This window comes from Cydia strobilella, chromosome 23 (genome assembly GCF_947568885.1).
Source record: "Cydia strobilella chromosome 23, ilCydStro3.1, whole genome shotgun sequence".
NCBI lineage: Eukaryota > Metazoa > Arthropoda > Insecta > Lepidoptera > Tortricidae > Cydia > Cydia strobilella.
Genome location: NC_086063.1, coordinates 10,902,974 through 10,928,143, shown reverse-complemented (window position 1 = coordinate 10,928,143; position 25,170 = coordinate 10,902,974). Strand labels below are relative to the sequence as shown.

The following is a 25,170-nucleotide window of genomic DNA, read 5'->3' as shown; positions in this document are numbered from 1 at the left end:
AATGTAAAATATTAAAATATTCACGGGCAGCCGCCGGTGTCGTCGCGTCGTGCTCTGCTCACTATTCTCATTGCCTGGCGCAAAACTTAGAATGGTAGGAAGAACTGACTGGGGAACAAATCAAGGTATTTTATTAAATACTAGCTTTTGCCCGCGACTTCGTCTGCGTGGACTTAGTAACCGCAGCTAGAGTAAGAATAGCGCCTGGATAAAGTGTAATAGCAATCATGCAATATGAGCATTATGCTTAATTGCTTATGTACACAAATTATCAGGCACTTTATTAATTATTTAAATTCCATCCCGCTTTCAACCCTCTTAAGGGATGATTTTCGGGATAAAAACTATCCTATGTCCTTCTCAGGGACTCAACCTATCTCTATGCCAAATTTCATCTAAATCGGTTCAGCGGTTTAGTCGTAAAGAGGTAACACACAGACAGACACACTGACAGACTTTCGTATTTATTATATTGGTATGGATTTTGATTTATATTTTTAAGTAGTCACACTGTTATTTAGGTAGGTATAAATTATAAGCTGAAATAGATGTGTCATATATGTATACTAAAGAAAAACTGACGAAGCCCTCCAGTGGCCGAGGCCGGAATTAGACGTTACGTACGTAATTTTAATAACAAAACTTCCGTGAGACACAAGATATATTTAATACGTACGTAAACCGAAGACGAGCCGTTCGTCTTCGGTTTACAAAATACAAAATAAAAAAAAAATACAAAAATCTTTATTTGTTTTAAACACAAATTGCCAAGATTTAGGTGATGGAGCCGCCCGGTAAGCAAAAAATTGCCTGTGCCGGGAGGCACCGCTCTTCCCTAGGTTAAAGCAAACTATTTTGTACAACTATTTGTAACCTATTTGTACAAACATTTGTATTTGTTTTATTTATTGTGACGTGAAAATAAATGTGTATAATTATGAAAAATAAATAAATAAACTGTTTGTACAAATAAAAATTTAAAATCTAAAGATTAAATTCTAAAACTAAAACAACAAAAATGACCATTCAACTTACACCAAATTTTAACAAACTTATGATATTGTAACTTAAATAATTTATAATAATGGCTATAAATGTTTACGTCCGTAACGTCCTGACCCACTGGTCACCCGGCCCCGGCCACGGCGCCCGCCCCAAAAGGCGTTTTTAACTAACTCTAGGGCGAGTAGTTTGCACCTCACATACGAATATTACGAATCCCTTGCGGAATTGCGGTATAGCGTGAGAGATGGTTCTGTCACAAGGGAACAAATCAAATGATTTTTATTATATTGTTTGGTCACTTATTTTAGCAGGTATATGATTTCTCTTTCAGTTTATAATTTATATAAATATACATATATTTATAGTGCGAGTATTTAAAAATGTTACATAAAATATTTTTGTTTGTTTGTTCTCTAGTTGGATTTGAATGTAAGTTAGACATTACTCACGAATGTTTTGGTAATTTTGGATACTTTTGTGATAGACGAGGTACTTAGTTATTATGTTATTTATAATAGACATAAATATTGTTTTATCACTCGTATCACTTTATAAAAAAATAACAATTCTGTTTTGTTTCCTGAATGTTGAGTCCCAAAATCCAAAATATCTCCCCCTTGCTCTCTGAGCATTTGAAACAACACAATGTCCACGCTAATGAGTACTAATGAGTGTTGCCTCCCGCTCACTCTCACAGGCGAGACAAGGACGGGTGTTATTGGCTTAGTGTTGATTAACGGCCTGTCGTGAAATATTGTAATATGAATAATGTTGTCTTTAATTCGAGATTATGGCGGAGTTTCCCCTTGTTTGTCCTTCAATTTTGACTTCTTGTTCTTGTCGAAACTAATGATATAAAGGATGTTTATACAAATGAATCAGTGAAGAAAAATCAGAAACTGTAGCTACTATGATGGGTACGATATACATAATACATAAAAGACGCAAAATAAATAATACACAGTTATCAGTAATTAATATAGTACAAAATCATCACTTACAACTTCAAAAAGAAGGGACTTTAATATACGTATTGTTATTTTTGATAATCGTGCTCAAATATGTTTTACTACGTAAACCTTATAATTCACCAAGCAACCAAAAGATTCTGCTGACGTCTGTTCTACATAAAATCCTGTTTATAATTCTGCTAAACGTACGCGTAACTCGGCCAACCAACAAAGTTACATAACTCAATAGCGGGTAACTTGACCAACTATATATTCTTAACGCTCGAAAATTAGCGAGTCGAGATCTCGAAACTAGTATAAATTGATCCCCGGGTGCCTTAACGACAAACAAACGTAACTTCGCTTGATTAGAAGTCATTAAATTCAACCCTATTTTCATCCATTCACCCATTCATCCCTCCCCCAATTTGTTATAGATAATAAATACTCAGTGTCAACAGTAACAAGTCTTCAGCCAGAAATGTCACTTCTGACCTGACAGTTCATATCCTGACAATCTTGTTATGGTCATGATATGAACTGTCAGGTCTCTTCTTCTTCCTTTCTCCATCCCACTTCAGGTGGGGTCGGCTCTCCTAATTATTTTGCGCCACGAGATTCTGTCGAGGGTTGTCGGATCGGGTAAATTGTTCCTCTTAAGTAATTGGGTCATGCTGGTCCACTATGTTGACGGCGGGCGTCCCTGACCTCTCTTTTTCTCCGGCAGGTTCAGAGCTATGAAATGTCAGGTCAAAAGTGACATTTCTGGCTGAAAAAGCCGCATTTCTGGATTTGTATCTATATCAAATTCGTTACCTGTTATTAGAGTCCGACTAGGCCACCTGGTTTCTGGTCATAAACATGTAATATTTGCAAAATCCGAATATTTACGCCTAGACCCACAATGACCGCCTGCCTGGACAACGAATTCACCCGCGTTAATTGTTGCCAACTTTTAACTTGTTGTTCCATTACCCCCTCCCCTCTCCAGCCCCTTCCCCCTCTCCTACGTGAGACGCCTGCTCATTCGCCATTATGGAGGCTAGTTATTTAATTAATAATTCATAACCTACGCCACTGGAAAACCAGCTTGAATTTGGACCTTATTGCTAGGAAGTATGGTATAAAATTGAATGTATTTTCCGATGGCTGTTACGGCTGTTGAACGATTTTATGGAAAGGCCTAAAACAACGGCTTTTTGATCGGAAATGTGGCTTATTAGGTGCTTTTATTATTCTGTAATTTTACTCTGATGGATTTATGAAAAAAAATAAAAGCTATGCCTAATTATTCTAAAAATGTTGTACGCAGGCATAATTTTTCTAAAAAACTGTGTGTGCGCGTGTGCGTGCGTGTGTGTGTGTGTGTGTGTGTGTGTGTGTGTGTGTGTGTGTGTGTGTGTGTGTGTGTGTGTGTGTGTGTGTGTGTGTGTGTGTGTGTGTGTGTGTGTGTGTGTTGTGTGTGTGGTAGTCCCTTTGACTAAACTGTGCTAAAATAATAATTGCTGTTTTCAAAGTGATTTGTTTCAAAGAAATACAGTTTTGTAAAGTTGACATTCGGATGTCAACCGCAGCAGAGCTGCATTACTGTTGCCATAATGTTGCCGCTGTATCTGTCAATTTCCTTCATAGAATGAGTGACGGATTGAGCGTTATAATCGGGGCAGTAATGCGGTGGCAAATGTCACTAAATTTCGATACTGCGGCGGCGACGGCGCAGTGCCAATTAATAACGCTCAATCCGTCACTCATTCTATCAAGGAAATTGACAGATACAGCGGCAACATTAACGCCGCTGCAGTAATGTCGCAACAGTAACGCAGCTGCGGTTGACATCAGAATGTCAACTTTAAGGAAGATTTTCTCTTATTCAACAATATCGGACACAATCTGATTTGCAAACCCATAAGAGTGGTCATATATTTTTGCGAGATTCGTTATTCTGCATTACTGCGTTTGATACTTAATATATTTGATATTTGATTTGATATTTTATGAGCGAATAAATTATATCGATAAAATTTTATGAACCATTTAACGTTGAAAACGGCTGTGATCGTTGCCAACGCATCAAAAATACCGAACTTATCATTTAAAAACTTACGGCCAATTTAAAAACTGAAATAGGTGTCATATATTGAAGAAAAAGTGCCAAGCACTTTAGTGCCCGAGACCGGAATCATAGAGGAGTTTGATTCAGATTACTTACAATTTGTTATGGCTATGGCCTGGTTTTGATACGACCTTGTGATTTTTAGTGTATTTTCTCCATTCCTTTTTGTGTAATATAGTATATGTTTATCCTATTAAATTTGTATGTATTTATATCCTTTGTCTTTCTGGTACTTTGTTGTCCATTTTGCTACATTTGTCACCCTCTTTTCACTTTCTCCTCTCATCTACTCTAAGGTTAACTGGAAGAGATCCCTCAAAGGGATAAGTTCGCCTTTGTACATCTTATTATTTGTACCATGTAATTTTTAATATGTATTTTGTACAATAAAGAGTTTACTACTACTACTACTACTACTACTACTACTACCTTGACGATCATCTTAGCGATTGGCGTGCACGTGCACCTCGCGCACGACTTTCACTATATTTGCCATGTACCAATCAGCTTGAGCGATCTTCAAGTTCGTATCAAAATAAGATCAAAACCGTTACAAGTTATTTGTTTAGTAAAATGTTCACGCTAAACTGTTCTTGCGACCTATTTACTAAAATCCTCCTTTGTATTCAACCTCAGAGGCTCCCAAATCACCCCACCCCTGCGCCAATAGCGTCAAGCATCCCTTATCTCTCTTTAAGAGCCTACGTCCTTTGCATTGCTAATAATAACATCGGTTGTTCCGTCTAACAATATTTGTCTTACTAATTGACCAATCTTAAACCTTATTTCCACGTAATACAGTTTATAATGTTGCGGTTAATAAATAGTAAATGTCAGACTAATTGTACAGAGTGGCCCAAAAATACGTAAACAAAGACGTTTACAAAAGGCCATTAAAAATTAAAGTAAAATCATTTAACTAAAACAAAACATAGTATTCTCAAAATATTCTACTTCAGCTTTGAAGTCAACAAAACACAAACGTTTGTTGAAATTATCAATAATGTGCCGCTTAAAAACAATTGTTTTTGACAATGTCGACGTATGTTTCGGTGATAACGTAACTTTTAAAACAGTTTAGACGGATACCTAATATAGCACATAAAAAAATATTTGTTTGAAACTACTCACTCTTCTTTCTCCGTGCCTTTCCCCATTTCATTTGGGATCGGTCCTCCGAATATTTTCCCGAGATTCGGCTCTGTCACACGGGTGAGCTGGGATTTTCTCTGATAGTCTTTGAAGGTTTCTCCACCAGGTTGATTTTGGGCGTCCTTTAGGTTGTTTACCTATGTCAATATTTAATGCAATTTTAAACTGGGTGGTCGTTATACTTTTTCTGGGATTAGCGCCACTTTAAAGCTACCTCTTACATACTCATTTCTGACTGTCCAGTTTAGTCACCTTCACCTCTCCAGCCCACCTGAGCATTTTCATCTCAGTCGATTGCAGTTTCTGTTGTCTCATGTTCTGTCTTAGATGTCCAGCACTCTGCTCCGTATAGGATGGCAGGTCTGACGCACGTCTTATAGACTTTCCCTTAGTTTTGATCGTCATTCTACGATCGCAGAGTACCCCTGATAACGATCGCCATTTTAACCAGCTAGAATTCACTCGGTCCATTGGGTCCCAGCGCGCACAAGTTTATTGCTGAAATCGCGAAGCGTCTGGTTGACGTAACTGGTGACCGAAGAGTTGGCGGCTTTGTAGTTGTAAATACAACTCACTTACAAAGCGATCCTGTTATTACTTTCTACTTGAGATTTTGCTGTTCCTCAACCAACGCCATAGTTTGTATGGTAAATCTACTAATATATAGGTATATGCGGGAGTTATAAAACCTCAATCCCGGTCCCTTATCTCTCTTTAAGAGCCCACGTCCTTTGCATTGCTAATAATGAACGGTTGTACGTAACGACGCGATGCGCATGTCCGAACTATTGTTAAACCCGTTTCGGTAAGACAGCTTTTGACTGGTATATCTTGACCTCTAGAAAGGGCAATAGACGTAATATCTTCGAAATCGATAAATGTATACAGAGTAGACTTACACTAAAGCTAATGTAAGACATAAACGCTATTTTCTACTTTAGCAAAGCATTGCTGAGCAGTATTACAGAATAACTGGAAATGGGTGATGTGATGTTACTGTCAACACTTGATAAACTGAGCGACAACAGCGATGCAGCAAATGCTTGAAGGAGACTGATAGTGACATGTCCCGTTACTGGCAGCTAAAAATATACCTAATAAAATGCTACGCAGCATTGCTGACGTAATCAGAACGTATACTTAATTGAAAATAGTTCCGCAGCCCCACGTTGGGCGCCATTTTAACATATTTTTTCTCGAGCATGAGAAGGTGGGTTTTCTGGCCTGGGGGTTGACTGACATATAAATTTGGCTTCTTGAAGATACAAAATACTGCAGTTTTAAATAGTTGTACGAGTGAATATTAAGTGAACCTTGCCGCCAGTTTATAGGGCATATGCATATGGTTATATAAAGGAACACTATCTTTAACATTTTTACATTGCTTTCTAGAATAATAAGTATACTGTATTTTGATCTAAAGAATTAAGATCATTTATTTTCAGCTAAAGAATATCATATATATCTAGAGAATATTTATAATATTTTTTATCACAGTAGTATTATCACAACACATTCTTTAGAAAGTTGGAATGTACAAATTTCTCTTAACAAATCGAGGACTCATTTTATTTGAGCCCATAATTTCTGGACCCTAAATAGTTTCTAGGGATATATTGGTTTGTAACAGCAGTGCCTAGGTAACTTTGAAAATAGACCCGAGCGCCGTCCGAAGAATCCTCATTATTTGTAAATAAGTAAACCCGAACAATACATTATTCATAAACCACCAAGCTTGTTTTTACCACCTTGAGCTTTAATATTCTTGTAATAAAGGCGTAAATCCCTTGTGTAGTAGTCACAGTCTGTTGCCTGATCTTCGTCTTCAAAGATTTCATTCAGAGCTCCATTTTCGCCATATTACTAAACCTCTGCAGGTTTTGTTTAGAATAAGACTAGGTTTCGTAATTTTGTCTTATCAGTTCTATGTAAGCTCTGCTTTTAGGACCTAAATATAGGTAAATATTTAAACGCTCACTTTGAATATATTGATACGTGAAAGAAACAAAATAAGTGTTTTGTATCACATAGATGGGTAGTAACTAGCTTTAGATTTTTCTGTGGTAACCAAAAAAATTGAAAATAAGAGAAACAAATAGCTCACAATTTTGGCTATAGGTATAATATGTCGAAGCTGTTTTAAGGTGATATAGTTAGAACGTTACTAGGAACTCTAATTCTCCTTAACTTTCAGGAACATTAGAGGAAAGTTTGGGTTTTTTCCATACCTAAAATTCGTTAACTAGAAATTCCAGACGTCAAATAAATTTAAGTCTCTGTGAAATATAGATCCAATAAGAACAACGTTGTTTGATAGGCTTCAACTAGAAACTAAACTAGGGGTAACAAATGAACACAAATACAAAGTAGTTGAGCCAATAGATGAACGCCTGCAATAACTTTGGATTGCTCCTGTGTTTGTCTTCGAACACAAACACTGGAACACGCAGAAACACAAATACTAACGCAACACACATCAACATAGCCGCATAGTCATAGATTAAAGGATAAAGTAAAAGACATGAAGTACATGAAGTAGTTTAAATCGTATTAAATAAGTTATTAAAAACTTATTGCGTAGAAATGCACTACAAGCCTCAATTAACTATTAATCGTTTGTCTTATTCTGTCATTTTGACTTAAATATGTACTTGCAAGAAAGAGATAAAACAAACATAACCAATTGACAAAGTCTTGTAACTATTTGAGTGCGTAAGTACACAGCAACATTATAAAGCTTGGAATGTAAAAATTCCATACAAAAGGAGGTAAGCATTCATAAGTGTGATTAGATCATAAGGAGCTTTTATAAAAGTCTCGTGGTTTTAGATGTTTGTATGGAGAGAAGCTACTCGCTGTACTCTGTTAGAGGGCGGTCTGAGTCCTGATTTACGGTCTGTCCCGCGGCCGGCATAACGCTATTTACATCCGACCACGCACAGCGCACACAATGTTCAACGTTCGGAAAATAATACCCACAACGGGTGAGAGATTGCGACAAATACGTTGTGGTTCATAATCCGACCGGAAAAGGGTAATGTTTTGGAGTGTACGACTTTTTTTTTCTAGCCTCTATTTATTATTATTATTATTTATTTAACCACCATTTTACCAGTTTACGGACTAAATTATGGGATGAGAACTATTCCATGTTTTATTTTATATGAAAATTACCAAATCTGTTTAGCGGTTTGTACATACGAATACAAGATTTATTTGGTACTCCCTATCTGGTTTGATGTCATTTAATTCACAGAGTGAAGTTTATAATCACTAACTATACCCAATCGAGTTCGTTAATATTTAAACTTGTTAGTTAAGTTTAGAATCCTTAAAAGCTTACGATTGGTACATATATATGTAATCGTGAGTATGTAATTGACTTGATTGAGTATAAGTTTTACATTTGAGGTCATAAACCTAAAACTGTTTGATAAGCATTCACAACGACACTCATCATGTCTAGTTTGTCTAAAAAAATCTAAACGAAACATACGTAATCTATACGAATGCATTTGGTATACCTCAGGGTTCCCAATTAAGCCACACTTTAAATGAAACATCAGGCCTTTTGGGTTCTAAGGTAGGCGACCCTTTGGTAGATCTAATTGAAAATCTTCTTTTTTTAACTTCTTCACTTTACTACTTTCTGTAACAAACATAACTACTTACAGTAGCTAAAAAGAGTAATGAACTCGAACGACAAAAAGTTTTTTACTCAAACATCTCATTAGGAATTTAAATCTTTAAGACTAATTTAGTAGATTGGTCCTCAAGTTCTGTTTAACTTGATAAATTAGACGAGAAAGTATTTCAATCCGATTCCTAAAGTCAAAACAGTAAAGTCAAATCCTGGCAGACGGTCCACGGTGCAATTTGGATTTTATTCCCCGCATAAAACCAAAAGTCCTAACCTAATCTACACAGAACGTAACTTAGAAGAAATTGTTGCTAGTAGGTATATATAACTTGCCGTGGAGATCCGAGGCAAAATATGCGTAACTTAGATTTAACGTAATCTGGTTTGTTTAAGGTGATACTATATGCAAGCGTTTTGAACATTTCGGGTCGTGTATTCTCATTATTTGTTCACCGTAATTTAGTCGAACTCTTCAAGAAAACCAATATTTATGTGACTTCGAGATTTATATAAAATATTAGCGGTTGAAGACCAACTAATACTAGTTCGTCTGAGCTTTAGACTTCGCTTATTAATGGAAAGAATAACACTGAGCGAGGTCGCGACAGACCGGGGAAGGGAAGACCCGCAAATGACTACGCAGTTAAATAATCTCGAGAATTTGCTCTCATTCTGTAAATATTTGAGATTTCTTTATGAAAATGAAGTGCAGGATTTTGTGCGGTGTGAGTTAGCTTTGTGGACGTTTTTTTGGAGTGAATGTCTGAAGTTTTAAAATTGTAACCTGTTAGCAATTTTGAGGTAGCGTCTGACGTTTTTATACGAATGTCGAAGGAAGGTGATGTTTTTCATGTGTATGTATTGTATGAATTAGATTTAGATATGTGAGGTGTTTTTCCCAAGCCCAAGCTTTTTATCTCTGTACTAGAAGATGTCACAAAAAACCATAGAGTAACTTATACTAGAGCAGTACTGTCACAGTAAATTTTGTAACCCCAGTAAATTCACTGCCATCTGTCGACACACTTTAAAACTAAAAATGAAGATTTATAAAAATACGATCGAATGTATTTAAATATAGATAAATTATTATTTTTATTTGCATTAATTATTTTTATGATTTTGACTCATGTTCTTTCACTGATATGCGTTAAAATTGTTAAATAACAAACGAAACCGTCAACGCCATCTATACGACTGTAGGCCAAAACTAGTAGCGCCCTCTGAACGAGAATCAAATTTTCTTGATTTTCGAGGCACGTTTTTTCCTTAGACTGTATCCATCTATTACGGAGTTATATCTATCTTTGTAAAAACGCTTGCATGGGACAGAACAGCCGGCCTAGCCAAGGTGACAATCGCTATCGCTACGACAACGAAACGCTTTGTGTCTCTCTATCACTCTTCCATATTAGTGCGCCAGTGACAGTTGCGTTTCGATCGCTACGGAGCGTAAGCGATTGGCATGTTGGCTACGCGGCCTGGTATCAATATCCATGGTGTCTTTTTGTCGCACCTGAGATTTGCCGATGACATTGTATTGTTTGCCGAGACCCAGGAAGATTTTCAAGGCATTATGATGAACATCTGGTAAATCGATTCCAACCATTATGGTTCGAAACGAAAGTCTGGCGGATGGTCGAGCAATACGTGTATCTTAGACATATTCTATCATTTAGAAAAACACATTAGCAGGAGATCTCCAGGAGAATCCAGCTGAGTTGGGCGGCATTCAATAAACTAAGAATAAGAATAAGAACTACGCGGACATCCTCAGACCCGTTAACATGACACAATGCCTGAAAACTCGCCTCTTTGACCAATGTGTCCTGCCCACCATACGGCCACCTACCGGTACGATCTACGGTGCCGAGACATGTACGTTCATTAAGAAGGCTGTGTATAAAATCCGAGTGGCACAGAGAGCCATGGAGCGCGCTATGCTCGGCATCAAACTTCAAGATCGAGTTAGGAATGTCGAGATCCGACGCCGCGCCAAGGTGCAAGAGTTGCAAGATGTCGGATACGTCATTACCAAACTTAATGGAGCTGGGCGGGACATGTTGCCAGGCAGAGTGATAGCAGGTGGGCCAAAATGTTAACGGAGTGGTGGCCGCTTTCAGACGAAAGGAGTGCCTGGCGTCGGTTGGCTCGTTGGGTGGACGACATTCGGAAGATTGCGGGTCACTTCTGGATGAGATTGGCTCAGGACCGGGATAAGTGGCGTAGGTACTCGAAGAGAGTCCTATGCTCAGCAGTGGGCGATAAAAGGCTGATATGATGATGAGGTGTTTTTATTTATTGTGTGTATGGTATGTATTGATTTTAGTTAAAACGTTTTTTTGTATATTTCTAACAAACTTAATTGTTAATGTAATATAAAGATAAACAAAATATAACTAGTCTTAATAAGTGCTTTTGAATAATTATCTACCCTGCTCGCAATATTACGTATGTAAGCAGTTAATAAAATATATTCATATTTTACTTTTGCTGAATAGTAAATTTGACTAACTTACCTTTGAATCTTTGAAAGACAATGCAAACTGCAAACTCTTTAAATTTTTAAAACGTGTACAGTTCTGTGGCTGTACAGCAACTTGCTATCTGCCATGATCTCTAAACTTCGGTAAACTTTTTAAAGCGTCGGAATAGTTGGAACAGAAAGTTTTTATGATCGCTCTGTGAACAACAGCCGTAGTTGTTACTTGTTAGTTGCTAAAGCTTTTCACATCCGAGTTAAATTGTTGGCCATTAGACCCCGATATTGTATAGAAATGGTTGTGGTGAATGTTATACAAATCTATTTATTGTATTTATCCGTATAATGGTTTTGTACAATGACTTTGAAATGTCTTACTCGCTCTTTAATGATTTCATTTCATCTGTCTTTATCTTTGCTAAGGTATTGACCATTGTCTGTGACTTTTAAGATTCGACCTTTTCATTGATTTTTCATTATTCTCATATGATTTCCCATTATAATTACATATGTAATCATAATTTTAAAGAATAGCAGCAATAATACAGGTTTCGATACAGGCACGTCGCATTATCTTCGATTCGACAAGGCGAGGTTACTAGTACGCGAAAAGCGCCCTGTTAGTGCTTGAAAATGGAGACCTAGACTCTCCGAAACATGTCGCGCGAGTGACTAAACACACGTGAGTTAAACAGTAAAACTAGCTTAGCAATTATATTGATAATCAGGAGGTAAATAAGCGCGCAATTTATTAATTTAGCAGATTTACTAAAAATTTATAATGACTGCTGCACCATTCTTAACTACCCATTGGTGGATCTTATCTCATTGCAATAAGGTTTACAAATGGCCATGGACATTGGACGATGTTATAATCAAGTAAATTGCCCTCCACAACTGCAATTTAAATTATCCATGGCTGCAGTGTTCTCGGATTCAATTATAAGACACGTGCTAACTGCTGGCCATAGCAATAATATTATTAAATAAAACGATGCTGCAAGATCCTTCTGATAATGCTCTTTGTGTAATTAAATAGAAAAGGCTATTATAGTAATGATGAATTTAATTGTTCCACTGCAGTTATGTAATTTCATATAGGAAAAGATACGGACTAAAAAGTCAAAATACTTCGCTCTTTCAACAATTTTTGGGTTGGATAAGAAGTCTCGTTATAACGTCACAGTGTGATGTGAATATCTTCTGGTGTTTCATAAAGAATACTTTTCTGCTCGCCATAATTTTAATTATGCTTGGATCTCACTTCTGATAACGTTCGTGTATAAGTAATTAAGTAGAAGTGAAAGTTTAAATCAGTATAAAAATAGCTCCATCTACAACAAGCGTTTGAAAGTCACACTCTTTATTAGCTTACTTCTCTCTGGTTGAAATTCTGGTTGAAGAAATTCGTGGGCTTTGAACGTCTGAGGTGTAATTAGCTGTTTCAGCCTACAATTAGCCTGATTACGGGCTAATTTGCGACTTCGTCTGTATTTTACTTTTGTAACTTTTCGTTGCTTGATGAATGAATGAATTGGATAAAATAACAAGAATAAAAATTGAAGAAAGGGAAAATGTTAGGAGTCGAAATTGTTGAACACTGTCTTCATTTTAGACAGTTAGGAACCGCTATAAAAAGGATTTAATAAATATCCTCCTCTGGAGTTGCAGGCGTACATAGGCTACGGAGACTGTTTACCATCAGGCGGGTTGTATGCTTGTTTGCCACCGACGGAGTATAAAAAATGTGCGTAAAACTTTTGAAAAGTTATAACCTGACTAGGTATTTTTTTTATACAGAACCTGCGTTCTTCTTTTAGGTTTTCGGTAAAAACCTGGCTCTTGGATAAAAATAAAAACATACCTACCCACCTCATATCATACCATGCATACAATTATAATAATTGTAAAATGACATAACTAATACCATTAGATAATTGCACTATTATGCAAAAGTATAAATTTTATTTCAGTATTCGTTTTATTACAAAATGGCAATGTATTTTTTATGTGTTCCTCGAGATTTTCATTGGCCGAAGCGTTAGCGAAGGTCTTCATTTTACAGGGTTTTTAAGGACTTAAGCGCCAACAGCATCTATGGCGCTTAAGACCATTGTGAGTTCACTGTGATAACGACTCAAAGAACTAAGTATTTTTTAGTTTTACATTTCCCAAGCTTAACGCGAGGTCCAGGTGAACAGCTCACAGAGCCACTAGTCGGTTGACTTCTTTACAATTGATTTCATTAATTATTAAACATTTATTATACTACATTTATGGTACTACGTAAACGAAATTAATAACTAGCTTAAATCTAAAATAGGCCCTCGAGGCATTGTACCAAGGATGCTGGCGGCATTTCCTCGCTGTATCCCAATGCTGATACGTTGTGCGAGGAAGCCGCCAGCTCTTCGGTCACCAGTTACATCAACCAGACGCTTCGCGATTTCTGCAAACAACTTGTGTGCGCGCTGGGACCCCATGGACCTAGAGTTTCAACTCCAAATGGTACAAAATGGTACTTCTCTACCGAGGCTCTAATATTTATTACGTTTTAAAATTTCGACGCTTTCCGCCGCTCCGCCCGCTTTTACATTAGTCCGTTGGAGGTGGAACGGTGCCATTTACTTATTGTAGTTATGCATGTTTAAGGTAAAACGTAGATATTAATGCAAAAACGATCCAATGGATCCTACATGAATAAATGAAATTTTATCTTCATACCTACTTACATAGACTTGTTCGTCGGAATAAAAGAAATCGTTAAAGTTAGGTTATTTTTCAGGCCATTAAGCTTCGCGTAGGTACTAAACTTTAATTCTTTCATAAGAAGAACTTCACCTTGCCCATTATCCGGTTTCATCCGGAACTTTTGCGATTATGTTCCCGGGGAGTTATTGCGAATGCGTGTCGACCACAGGGTAGTCAAACGATAAAGACAACAAAACAAGTTGGGTATACCTAGTCTCCATTTTCCTCCCTAGGTATTGTCATTATAGTTTTTTTTATAGAAAATGATTTTATTAAAATATTCTCCAATAATGTCAATAATATCCAAAGAGAAAAATGGGGGCGTTTGTATGAAGAACCGGTCGTCCCCATTCCATTTAGTGCGTGTGCACCATATTTCTGATGTCATAGAAATAGTCAAGGTCAATGAAGGTATAATCATCTCATACTGGTTTGCTTGAACATTTGCCTCGGCCCCACTCCAAATCAACACGAATAAGTACCTATCTGTATCGAGCTGTATTTACGGGCAAAGTCCTAATGGTTGTACTTTACACTGCGTTATTGAAATTTCCGCAACTTTGCCCACTCAACTTACAGATCGCCCTCGATCGCTACTTGCCAGGTTTTCTCAACTTTAATGTGGTAATTTATTGTACCTGGAACTTTTAGCCTTGCGTTTAGCTTTCGGTCTATTATACCGTCTCTTGTTGTTTCTGTATTTAATGAATGTTAATTTTGTAAGCATATTGTTGGTTGTTTTACACAATCAAATTAACTTTGAATACTTTTAAGGTTATATTAAAACCTGCTGCCATGTTTCTAAACATGCGTGAGTACTATAACTATACGAGCGGCGAGCCAAATCCGTACAAATATTATAAATGCGAAAGTATGTCTGTCTGTCTGTCACCTCTTAACGCTTGAACCGCTGAACAGATTTAGTTGATATTTGGTATAGAGATAGTTTAAGTCCCGGGGAAGGACATAGGGTAATTTTTATCCCAGAAATCATGCTTTAAGGGGGTGGAAGTTAGTATGTTTGTAGATTGGATAAAAAATAAGCACCCAAATTACTTACTCCACGCGGGCAAAAACTAGTAACAGTATGAAGATTAATTCTTAACTACATCGTTTCTTTTAAAAAAGACCCTGACCCCATTAAGATTTGTTACGGTTTTGATCTTGATCGCTCACTGATTGGTGTATGCGAAATGGAGTGAGTGAGTTGCGTGAGTTGCACGCCAAACATCAAGACGATCGTATCAAAATCAGTTCAAAACCATAACTCATTGTTTAGAATGTCGATTCTACTCGTGAGTGACTACTTCCTATAACATTTTACAAATCCTGCTCTATTGTCGTTCGTCTAGTTCGGCTAATAACTTGTTGTATAAATTACCTTTGTTGTCTAAATACCAAACTCCTGTTGATTCTCTTCCTAATTGATCGGGAACTTTGGTAAACTCCGCTTCAATGCGGGCTAATAAATTAAATTCCAAAACAGATGAAAGGAGTTTCTGCCTGCCTAGTTCCAAAACAAAAAGACTGACTCAAATGAAACAAACATTAACAGTTTCAAAGTGTAACAACTTTGTTATGTCTTATTTTAAATTTTGAAGTTTGACTCATTATGGAAATTAATATTCAATTATTCTTATTTGGATATAAGGGATAAATTTGATCAAAGTCAAAGTATCCAGACAGAAGTCAAACGGTTGTACCTTGTTTTGCAGAAAATTGTTTCGTAGAATGTAATGTTTCGCATAATTTTCATTTCATAGAAAACATATTTTTTCACAAAGGGTCGCAGTTGCAACCTAACCTAACCTACTTTTCTGTTAGACCTAATGACTTCTACACGATGACCTTTGAGCTGTACCTAAAAAGTTAACGGTTTTTGAAAAAAATAAAGTTTCTATAAAATGCGAATTCTGCGAGAATGTAATGTCTATGAAACAATTTTCTGTAAAAGAAGCGGACACCGGTATTTTTAAATTCTCAATAACATATATTACTGAAGCTCAAGACGTCAATTGAAGTGTTACAATAATCTACTCCACTTGTTGCAGACTCCAACTTAATGAAACCCCTTTAAAGTCGGCATTTAAGCTCTTTTTGACTGGGTTATCTTTGTCCCCCACCGCCTACCTTGCCGATCAGAGTAGGTATATATAACAAGAGTAACAAGTCCTTTTCTTTACAGCCCCTTTTGCCCGCGCGTCTTCCAGCTCGGAGCGCGCGCCTTCCCCCCGCGCGCCCCCCGCGCTCGACGAAGAATTACTACGCGATGCGCCTCTCTACCCGCCGCTACAGGTATGTTTCTATTTTTACTAAGCGCAAAATACTACCATTTATGCTGCTTATATATGAAATTTCATGTTACCAGTTTCTTTCCAGGTCTGGTTCACATTATCTACTTGCAAACTTAGTTCAATTCAATGAATTGGCACAGGGTACCACTACTTTCAACCCAAACTCAAATGAGGGGGGTACTCATGATGATTCCCTTCACTAATAAATGGTTGGCGGGGAAAATTTAAATTTTTAGGGTTAGGTCACTGAGATAACCGGAATTAATGAAAATTAATTAATTCTTTCACAAAGTAAAAAAATCGTCACAATAGCAGAAAATTGAAAAGATGAAAGACAGTTATATATTGACTTTTCCCCTCAGTATGCCTCTCCCGACTACGACCCTGAGGACCCAGAAGCCAGCATCGAAGACAGCAGCATCCTCGTCACACCAGAGCTGTCTGAAGACAAAACAAGCGACAAGATTAACATTCCCGACATAGGGAATATTCCTGACATTGAGAACGTTCCTGACATTGAAAGCTTTCCTGACATAGGGGATGTTAATGATGTTCAGCAGGAGATAGATAGGAGTGAAAGTGAAGTTGAATTTGAAGAGGGGGAGAGGAGAAAAAGGAGCAGTGGAGCTGATTGGGATAAAGGTTCAAAGGTAAGTTTAACTTTGACTCAAAAAAAACTTGATTAGTAAAATTATTCAGCAGGATAACCAAAGAATTTTCGTCATAATAGTTAACATCACAAAATTAAGAGGAAAACATGGCAAAGACAAGTTCAGTCGAAAAGTTAAGAAGAATTTTTGAAGATTTTTTGTCTTAGACGAGACTTGAAAGCACGGTCGTTTTTCGCAACGCGATGTTTATATAAAAGTCCGGTCTAAGCTGACTCCACGCCGACTTGATAGCGAAAAATTATGGCCACTATTTTCACGCTATCGCTAGTCAATTTGGCGCAGATTTAGCTTAAAAACCGGCCAAGTGCGTGTCGGACTCGCGCTCCATAACACAATTTAAACAATGTATTTTTTATGTGAAACGTAAGTATGAAATGTCTTTAAAAAACCCGTAGCGGTCGGGTCAAAAACTAAGTAATTAAGTCCGACTCACGCTTGACTGCACATTTCTAATAGGTTTTTCTGGTTGGGGTAAAGATCTATTTTGTGTATTTTTTTCAAAATTTTAGACCCAGTAGTTTCAAAGATAAAGGGGGGAATGGTAATTTTTTGCCTTTTTGCCTTTTCTTGAATAACTTCTAAATTGTTTCTCCTAAAATTATAAAAAAAATATATTTGAGATTCTCACAATGAGCTCTTTCATTTGATATGCAAATAAATGATTATGATTATGATTATGTAACACGATATAGTTTGAAAAACTTTATTTTTTTAATTTTCACATTTACCCCCCAAAAGTGGCCACCGTGTTTAAAATTCATTTGTTTACGTTACATGTCCGTCTTTGGGTTACAAACTTACATGTATACCAAATTTCAACTTAATTGGTCCAGTAGTTTCGGAGAAAAAGGCTGTGACAGACGGACCGGACACACAGACAGACCGGACACACAGACAGACGCACGAGTGATCCTATAAGGTTTCCGTTTTTTCCTTTTGAGGTACGGAACCCTAAAAAACGAACTTCATATACTTCTACTTCATATGTGTCTTTTGATGCAAATAATTTATTTGCACAGAACATGTACAGTCATTTTAATTTAGAAATATTCGTTAATATCTTTAGTATGCATCCTCTATATTTTTGATGCATTTAAAATTGACCATTAGGGAGCAAACCGCCGAGTTCAGACAGCGGACACGATCCTCAACATCCGCGGCGCGCTACGCGACGCGATCGGCGACGCGGGCGCAGCGCCGGGCCCGCGCGCGTCTTCACGTGTGGACGCGTTTGTGATTAGACCAGCTGCGCCGGCGCCGCCGCCTCAAGCACAAGCGAGACAAGCGCCTAGAGTGCAGCCTTCTATCCAGGTATCATCATCATAATAGCCTTGTGCCTCAATGATACCCAAAACGGCAGGTTGTGCGCTACCCTTATCCATGCTCTCTGCTTTAACCAGATCATGGTCCACCTAGTTGGGAGCCTTTTTTGCTTCACTACTTATGAACCTTTTTCCACAGCAAGGATTTTAGGATAAAATATTGCGAATGTCTGATATTATTTTGTCACTTTTAAATAAAACTGTTTTGTTCAGTTGAATGAATGAATGAATGAGGGAATGAGCGAGAATTAGGAAAAATTATTTAAGTTTCAATAAACATCACATACTCGATTATCTATTTGTTAATGTGCTTCTATGTAGTAACTAAAGTAAATTATTAAATTATGTTCTGCAGCCGAAACATCGGGAGCTGCTAGTAGAACCGCACGCCCGCGCCCGTATCCCGTGCGAGCTGGCTAATGTCACGGATCTGCGATGGTACCGCGACAGTGAGGTACGTTGCACTGAATTTTCCACATCTTGTGACCTAATTGTGCGAAATTTCTTAGTCGCGACAAGTCACTAATGAGATGAGACTACTGAAATCTCGTCTCGTTTACTCATTTTACCCTGGAGATGGATTACTTACTCAAATCACTTTTTATATGATAAGTATTACATATACATTTATCAAAATTGTTATTTCTGTAATGCTGTCCGTACCCCTTAATCAGAACTTTTTCTATGTTTATCAGCTCGTGAACCTGCCTACCTCTGCGCGTGGTGGGGAAGCAATGTGGGCAGAGCCGGGCGGCGCAGTTATAGCACGAGCGACGCGAAGTGATGCCGCTGTGTGGCGCTGTGAAGGAAGAGATGTCAATGGCAATAAGGTTTCGGGGAAGCCAACGGAGCTACTAGTTTATGGTGAGACTTATATTTCAGCACGTACCTATGAGTTTCTTGGAACATGTACGAAATATCACTTGATATTTATTTCACTCACGTAGTTTTAGTCACTCGCGCGACATGTTGCTATTGCTATAGGTAGGTAATACTACTTAGCGCTCTAATAGGCACCCTCATAGTCTATAAAACTTTAATATCTAGTTTGCGCATTTTTCCTCGCTGCTCGTCTCCTGTTTTATGGTTGGACGGTTTCTTAAAGCCCTGACATGTAGCACATTTGGAAGGCTCACTTCTTGCGCACTCCTTGATGCTGTGCTCTGGTTAATATCAGAATTAAATTGCTGGGCAGGAATCGCCAACACCGACATTTAAAAATCTATCTCCCTCACTCTTGCAAGCAAGAATAAGATAATCATTTTTCAATTTTGATTTTCTGCTGAGTAGATACCTACCTAGTTAGTTTAGGAAGCAACCAAGGTCCCGATAATGGATGGCTTATTTAAAGAACTAATTCATTATTTTTGTTTGGCACAGAACCGGTTCGTTCCCTGTACCTAGCTGTGGATGGGCGACGACTAGACGCGAGCAACACATGGGTGCCCGTGAGAGACAAGATGGTGCTGGAGGTTCGCTGTGTGGCTGAAGGTATGTGACACCAATTCATCTCTGAAACTTGAAAATGTACATGAGAGACGTCATTAACCTCATTGATCGCTCTTGGCCGTTTCCGTCTCCTATCATAATTTTGAGCCAATAATATTCTTCAAGGTACGATACTTTGACCTGCGTAGTTTTTTTCAGCCTTCACATTATTGTCTCTTAGTGTCTTCTTAATCATATCATAAGACAATCCTTGGCTATATTGCTTTGCTTCCTGCTTCTTTGACATATCTTCTCTCACAGGAGGTGTACCAGCACCCGAGCTGTCATGGCGACTGCTAGCGCTAGAGCCAACGCTCGACCATCGGCCCTATTTGCGGACCAAGCCCGCTAACTACTCACGAGGTAACAAAATGCTGACTTTTTGACCTATGATCCTGTAATTGACGTAATGATCGAACTTTTAATGTTGTGGCATGGTTGTGGCTGTCACTTTTTAACAAGTTTGTAAATAAATAAGTATCTTGGATGGATGATAAATGTTATTTAGTTAACGAGTACTTGGATATTATATAGTTCAAAATCAGTGTTAAATTAATGTATTTGCTTTAGCAATTAATTTCAAATTTTACAAAAACTGTGTGTAAACTAATTAAAATGGTAGTATGTCATCAATTATCATCTAACTATATATTACTTGTATTTATTAGGTAACTCAAAATATCGTCATAAAAATCTGTCTCTCCAACAGAGGGCGTAACCTGGTCTGGAGCATCAGTGACAGCGGCACGCGAGTTACACAACGCCAGCCTTCAGTGCGACGCCAAACAACGCAGGCCTCCTACAACGGAAGAGGCGGAATCCCCTCCCGCGATACACTCTACTAAACTCGAGATACATGTCACTTGTGAGTATATCATGCGGCCTTTCACCTCAATATGTTATTTGCGCATTTTCCTTAGTAAGATAATCTTACTAACGCAATTCCAAGGTTTTGGTTAGGTAGTTAGGTTATATTGTCAACTTCATGTTTAAAAAAATTACTCGTAAATTTTAATAATTTATCAATTCATATACCGTTCTTAACTCTCAAAATGCCGTGTTTTTCTGGCAGACCCACCATCATTCGTGATCTCCCGCTGGCCTGGCTTCGGCGTGGCGCTTTGGGCTGGGGGCGCAGCTGCGTTGCGCTGTGATGTGGATGCGAATCCACCAGCAAGAGCTTGGTGGAGACGAGACGACGCTCCTCCAGATAGGTTTGTGTTAGAAGAAATGCAGATCTTCCATATTTTAAACCTAGTAATGATAATTATACTCAAGATCTGACACAGATATTTAAAACACCTTTTTTACAGCGCACCTCCACAAGGTGGTGCTGAGCGCGGTTCCTCGACGTCTCTCCGCTGGCCGGCACTGTCAGCTCAGCATGGAGGCTGGTATCGTTGCAGAGCCTCATGGCTGGACCAAGAATATTCTTCCATCGGCTACTATCTGAATGTGCTCTGTAAGTTTTTTTGTATATCTAAAACACGGTATAGGTGGTCTACTGTTTTATTGGAGCTGGTAGAGATTAATAATCTCATACCAAGATAATTTTTGAGCTATGAAACGCTGAATAGACCCCGCTGTTCTCATATTTTGGATTAAAATACTTTACACCCCCTTAAACTTATACCAGTTATAACCGTCTGTCTGTAGTCCGGGATTTTATCCTGAAAACCATTAGCTAAGGGGGAAAATAGAGGTTGATTGTTTTTAAGGCAGTGTAATGACTCCTATGCGGATAAAGTACTTGGTAGTTACAAGTCAAATTACTAAGAGGCTTATTTTCTCTATAGCCCCGGACGAATCATCTTCGGTGTCATCGAGCGCGTCCAACACTGAGGGCCAGAAACCCGAGGAAGCCGAGGAAGAAGAGGTGGACCATCAGAAAGTCGACGTGCCACTGGGAGGGAGTGTACAACTGCATTGCCCCAAAGGTAAAGGTTTTAAATTAAGTGTAAGTTCTCAACGTTTAGTATAGTCGTATTTTCATCGAAATCAATATAACTGTTCATGTTCATACTGCTGAACAACTGCACCCGTTTCTCAATAAGAAAAGTTAATCATTTATATTTCAAGCATAGGAATTTTAAATGTGACTTGGTTTTGTTAATATTGAAGTGCTATTGTAGGTAGCGTTGGTTGCTGGTGGCGTCGCGTACTTGGTAATGCTTCGGATGGTGCGTGGGCGCCGGCTGGGTCTCATAATGCGCACGGTGTACTCGGTAAGTTTTCTTGGAACTTTTATCATCTTTTGCCACGGCGAGGACACTAGGTCTATCCTACTGGTCAGTTCACTGCGAGATCTACGCTTGTCCTTCTGTCCGAGAGCTGAGATGTCTTACCTTCCATTCAGCTTTGTACTAACAGACTGGTGTGATCGGTTTTTACCATCACTTGAACTTTAAAATTCATAATCTGACTGTCCAAGATAGCTTTTAACAGTCAAACTTTAAGATTTATCTCAAGTTTAACAATTGGACACATTTCTTCCTCTTTGCAAATATGAACATATTAGTTCAGTGAGCCGTTTAAATTATCCTAAGAAGCCGTCTCCGACACATCTCTATGACTATAGCTACAATTTTGATTTTAAATTGAAGAGCCGGTTGGATTTTCAAGTAAAAGGCAGAATACATTTTTATTCAAGTCTACGATTTAATCTGTCATGCAGGGATCAAAGAAGCATTATACCAAGAAGGAGGAGAGTACCGCTGCGTTGGCGCGCGCGGTTCGGACCTCGCACGCTTACAAGAGCTGAAGCGTGTCACACTGAGGGTCACTGGTAAGAAAGAACGGATCAAGACACAAAACTGGTTGATTTTCAACCAAAATTATTCAAAATAAGCATTAAAAGTGCCCAAAAATTTGCAAATAAAGTTAATTATGACTTTGCGCTATTGGTAACGCATTGGACCAGCAATCCAAGGATGTGGGTTCGAGTCCCACATTGACCAGAGTTCATCGTTGATTTTTTCATTGTGATTGACATCTGTATAGATTGTAATAATGTGGTACGTCCCACAATAAAAAATAAAAATATATATTAACATTTAATATGACTAGCTCGTAACTTTTACATGTATACTTACGATCAGTAATTGGCGCTCCCATACTAATATGGTATAAGAAGATTGAGAAGGCTACTCTACAGCTTGAAACAAAAATAATATTTGTCCTTTGCCTAATTCATGTTTTGAATACTTTATGAGTCACGTGTGTTTACCACAGTTACTAAGTAGTCTAAAAGCAAGTTCTGATCAATATGAAGAATGAAGATTCAATAATATGCTTACCTAGAATGACAAAATAAAAATGTTTGATTCATCATCATCTTCCTCGCGTTATCCCGGCATTTTACCACGGCGCATGGGAGCCTGGGGTCCGCTTGACAACTAATCCCAAGAATTTCTTTGAACCTTTGAATCCCTGGTTCTTACGAAAGCGACTGCCATCTGACCTTCCAACTCAGAGGCGAAACTACTTATTAAGATTAGTCCGGTTTCAAATGATATTACGTACATAAGTTCCGAAAAACTCATTGGTACGAGTTGGGGTTTGAATCCGGATTGAAATTTGAAAGTCGCTAGGCCACCAGTGCCACCACGCACACCAAATAAAAATGTTTGATTGATTGTTAAAATATCTTAGGTGCCGCAACAGCCCGTGCAGTATCAGCAACAGCAGTAGCCGGCGGCGGCTGGCGGCTCGAATGTGGCGCTTGTGGCCGAGCGCTGCGAGTGCTATGGTTACTTCGAGGCAGGGCTGTACCTGCAGCACTCACTCCAGACTTGCCTCAGCACTGCTGGAGAAGTGTACTTCACGTGACCGATCCTGACGAGGTGAGCAAAACTATCTCTTATGTTAGGTGACCGCAGTGACGGTGACTAGAAGTCATATGCAGGATCGAGTAATGGGTTCTTTCTTCTAAGAAATGTCATCGAATATGAAATAAGTGCTTTTTTTATACATCTATTTTAGCTAATAAATGAATACAAATATAAATTCAAATTATGAAACAGATATAAGCGACCATGTCACTTCTTTACATCTAGTATTTGCAAGAGACCCGTGTTTAAAGACGTTTCACATCACAAAGATCAACCTCTTGTTTGCGCTTGAATAAATTGTATTAAAATTTCATTTATGGAAGATTCATATTATTTTTTTGTATATGGTACTGTTTGAGCGGAGCCGAAGACAGAATCTTATCTGGAATTTAAAACTAAGGTAACCAAGGAAGTTCTTAAAAGTTTGCGTTACTTCGTCCCAAGTGATTTTCATATTGAATGTCACAGAGTGGCACAGAAATCAAATTCCTTGAATATACACTGCTACTCGTAGACATGAAACTTACTCTGTGTTTACTTTTAGGTGTGGTGCGTCGCCGGCGGCGCGGGCGGCGGCGCGGTGGCGGTGTTCCCCCCGCGCGCCCCCGCCGTCGCCCGGCAGACCGTGCGCGCCCTGCACGGCGCCTCACCCGCTTACCACGCCTCTCTAGCCTTACTGACGACGGCGTTAGCTTTGCTACTTCAAAACTAGGCGATAAAAGGATAGTGACGCTGCTGCCAAAAAGTGTAGATCTGAACTGAACTGAATTTTACTTTTCAATCCTAAGAATTGGATTGAAGAAGTCATTTACACTAAAAGATGGATCATAGAAGGATAGTGTTAATTTCAATCCTTAGAATTGGACTAAATAAGTAACCTAAAATAGAAAACTTAAAAACATGCGACAGAAGGATGGAAAACCGCTGGTAGTAAATAAGTGTAACATATGGAATAAATCTTTGAATTTGAATTTGAATTTTAAATTTTACTTTTAATCCTAAGACTTGGATTGAAGTACTACCGAAAGATAGATCATTGAAATATCTCAAAATCGCTGCCAAAAAGATCAGAAGTGGATTTTACTTTGGCCCTAAGATTTGGATCGTCAAAGTAACATGAACTACAAGATGGACCATTGAAATATTTCAAAATCGCTGCCAAAAGGAGTGTAAGATCTGAAGTATATTTTATTATTAATCCTAAGAGTTGGATTGATGAAGTAATTTAAACCAAAAGATCATAGAAGGATGACGAATCCACTGTCAACAGGAGTATAAGATTTGAGTGATTTGAAATGTTAAATGACGTGTAACGCTTGTTATAAACGATTGATTGATTGATTGATTGATATTTGAATCCTAAAAATCAAATAGAGAATACGGAGGAGGTATGCGATACGGCATAATGCCGTCCATTTATGAGTTACTGAACAAGCCATTTGTACCATTTGTAGTAGCGAAATTCAGAATAA

General features: G+C 38.1%; 1 protein-coding gene across 1 annotated transcript in view; it reads left to right on the top strand.

Annotated features, from left to right (window-relative positions):
- Positions 1-24,444, top strand: part of LOC134751910 (uncharacterized) — a 95,687-nt gene extending 71,243 nt beyond the window's left edge. Inside the window, exons 3-17 of the mRNA XM_063687463.1 lie at positions 16,279-16,388; positions 16,750-17,037; positions 18,169-18,369; positions 18,736-18,834; positions 19,076-19,244; positions 19,761-19,871; positions 20,130-20,231; positions 20,578-20,733; positions 20,941-21,082; positions 21,182-21,330; positions 21,665-21,805; positions 22,001-22,093; positions 22,543-22,653; positions 23,520-23,710; positions 24,243-24,444. Coding sequence (XP_063543533.1) covers positions 16,279-16,388; positions 16,750-17,037; positions 18,169-18,369; positions 18,736-18,834; positions 19,076-19,244; positions 19,761-19,871; positions 20,130-20,231; positions 20,578-20,733; positions 20,941-21,082; positions 21,182-21,330; positions 21,665-21,805; positions 22,001-22,093; positions 22,543-22,653; positions 23,520-23,710; positions 24,243-24,410 — 2,231 coding nt within the window. The 3' untranslated portion in view covers positions 24,411-24,444. The remainder of the gene's footprint in view (positions 1-16,278; positions 16,389-16,749; positions 17,038-18,168; positions 18,370-18,735; positions 18,835-19,075; positions 19,245-19,760; positions 19,872-20,129; positions 20,232-20,577; positions 20,734-20,940; positions 21,083-21,181; positions 21,331-21,664; positions 21,806-22,000; positions 22,094-22,542; positions 22,654-23,519; positions 23,711-24,242) is intronic.
- Positions 24,445-25,170: the final 726 nt, after the last annotated feature.